Source organism: Sorex fumeus, unplaced genomic scaffold, assembly GCF_029834395.1.
Source record: "Sorex fumeus unplaced genomic scaffold, SorFum_2.1 ptg000030l, whole genome shotgun sequence".
Classification (NCBI taxonomy): Eukaryota; Metazoa; Chordata; class Mammalia; order Eulipotyphla; family Soricidae; genus Sorex; species Sorex fumeus.
The window spans coordinates 13,179,601-13,181,510 of NW_026606087.1; the positions used below are offsets into that span (position 1 = coordinate 13,179,601).

Below are 1,910 nucleotides of genomic sequence, written 5' to 3' on the forward strand. Positions count from 1 at the left end.
AGGCATATATCCTGCCAGCATGGGCAGAGCCTGGCAAGCTCCCGTGCAGTATTTGATATGCTTAAACCAGTAACTTTAGCAGATCTCATTCTCCTGACCCTGAAAGAGCCTTCAATCATTGGAAAAAATGAGTAAGGAGAGGCTGCTAAAATCTTAGGGCTGGGACAAATAGAGATGTTACTTGTACCCACTCAAGTAAATCGACAATCAACAGCATGACAGTGATGCAGTGATGGTTAAGATTCCATACATTAGTTTCATTACATTTGGGGGAAGTTTTATTATTAAATTATTGATTCATTCATGCAACAAGAATCCTGGTACTAGTTTAAAAAGCCACCACATACTTTTCATTCTACTTCCTTTTGAAAGAAGTGTATAATATAACAAATAGACATGAAAGAAAATCACAAAAGCAAGCACTTTAGGCAAATTAAGTTTTTTTTATATTCATCTTGAGAACCTTATATAAACTCTGCCTGAGTTCTTTGTTCTTGAGGGCATACACTATTGGATTAAGGGCAGGAGGAATGACACTGTGGAGTACATTGACTAGAACTGGGATAAGAGGAATTGTCTTTGATGCACTATGGGTGATAGAAAGGACAACAACAACAGAGTAGAAGAAAAGGATTAGGATGAGGTGGGAAGAGCAGGTACTTAAGGCTTTTGATGCTGCTTCTGCTGAATTTAGCTTCAGCACAGAGTGAAGTATCAAAGCATATGATAAAATAATCAACCCTAGATCGCCTCCCGTGATTGTCCAGGCCAGAACTAGCTCATAGATGTTGTTGATTTTTCTGTCATCACAGGATAGACGAGTAACTGCAGGATTAGAGCATAGAAAGTGCTGAACTTGGTTCTGGGAGCAGTAGTGTCTTTGAGCAGCCAACACAGGCACGGCCATGGTAGAAAGACTATTTCTGAGAGTCATGAAGACAGTAGCTTTGATCACAAATGATTCTGTTATGATAGATGAGTAGCGAAGAGGATGACAAACAGCTACATATCTGTCTATACCCATACAGACAAAGATCCCTGATTCCATGGTTAGAAAACAATGTATAGCATACATTTGAGCAAAGCACTCAGGAAGACTGATAGTCTTAGCTCTGAACCACAAGACAGATAAAATCTTGGGTATGATGGTGGTGGTCAGGCCCATGTCTACCACAGCCAAGATGCCCAGGAAATAGTACATAGGCTGATGCAACGTTGCCTCCTGTTTGATGATGATCAGGATAAGGATGTTGGCACTTATTGCTAAGAGGTAGAATAAAGCCAGGGGCAGAGAAAGCCAGTGTTGCCAGCTGTGAATGCCTGGGAATCCCATCAAAATGAACTCAGAAACCTGGTTCTTAGAGTTGTTGGAATCACGGAAGTATTGGAACATCCTTCACTAAGAAAAATATTCAAAGTTAGAATTCTTAATAATCTCTATGACAGTACTTTTTTAAAAAAATTAAATAGGACTATGATTTAAGAGAGTGGAAACCTTTATATTTTGTCTCATCCCTTCATGAACAGTCACTTGGCATTTCTAGTGAAGGCTAACTATGGTAGCCTTCTCTTCATGTAAATTACAAAAGCTTCTTAAGGTAGGTCAAGTGATACTTTTTCTGCCTTTCTCATTGAAAAGTACTATATATATATATGTCAGAGGCAAAAATATGGGCATTGACCATTATTATGAATACTTTAAGTCATATTATTAAGAGGAAATCTGTCAGATATCAGTCATTATAGTCTGGTGGTTTTGCTAAAGGACTGGCTAACAGACTTCTTGTTATATAGTCTAATTAAAGAACTTTTTTGAATGGACAAGAGTTTATCCACACCAGGCAGTGTGTTTGGTGGCTATTCCCAGCTCTGTGCTAGGGGATCAATCTCTGCAGATTTCTAGGAATCAT

At 38.7% G+C, this 1,910-nt stretch overlaps 1 protein-coding gene across 1 annotated transcript; it reads right to left on the reverse strand.

Moving 5' to 3' along the window:
* Positions 1–433: 433 nt before the first annotated feature.
* LOC130025329 (putative olfactory receptor 56B2) lies at positions 434–1,393 on the reverse strand. Its single transcript, XM_056116288.1, has one exon. The coding sequence runs from the start codon at positions 1,391–1,393 to the stop codon at positions 434–436; it is 960 nt and encodes a 319-aa protein (XP_055972263.1).
* Between the last annotated feature and the right edge of the window lie 517 nt (positions 1,394–1,910).

Coding starts and splice junctions, on each gene's coding strand:
- LOC130025329 (XM_056116288.1), bottom strand. CDS start 1,393: ATGTTCCAATACTTCCGTGATTCCAACAACTCTAAGAACCAGGTTTCT.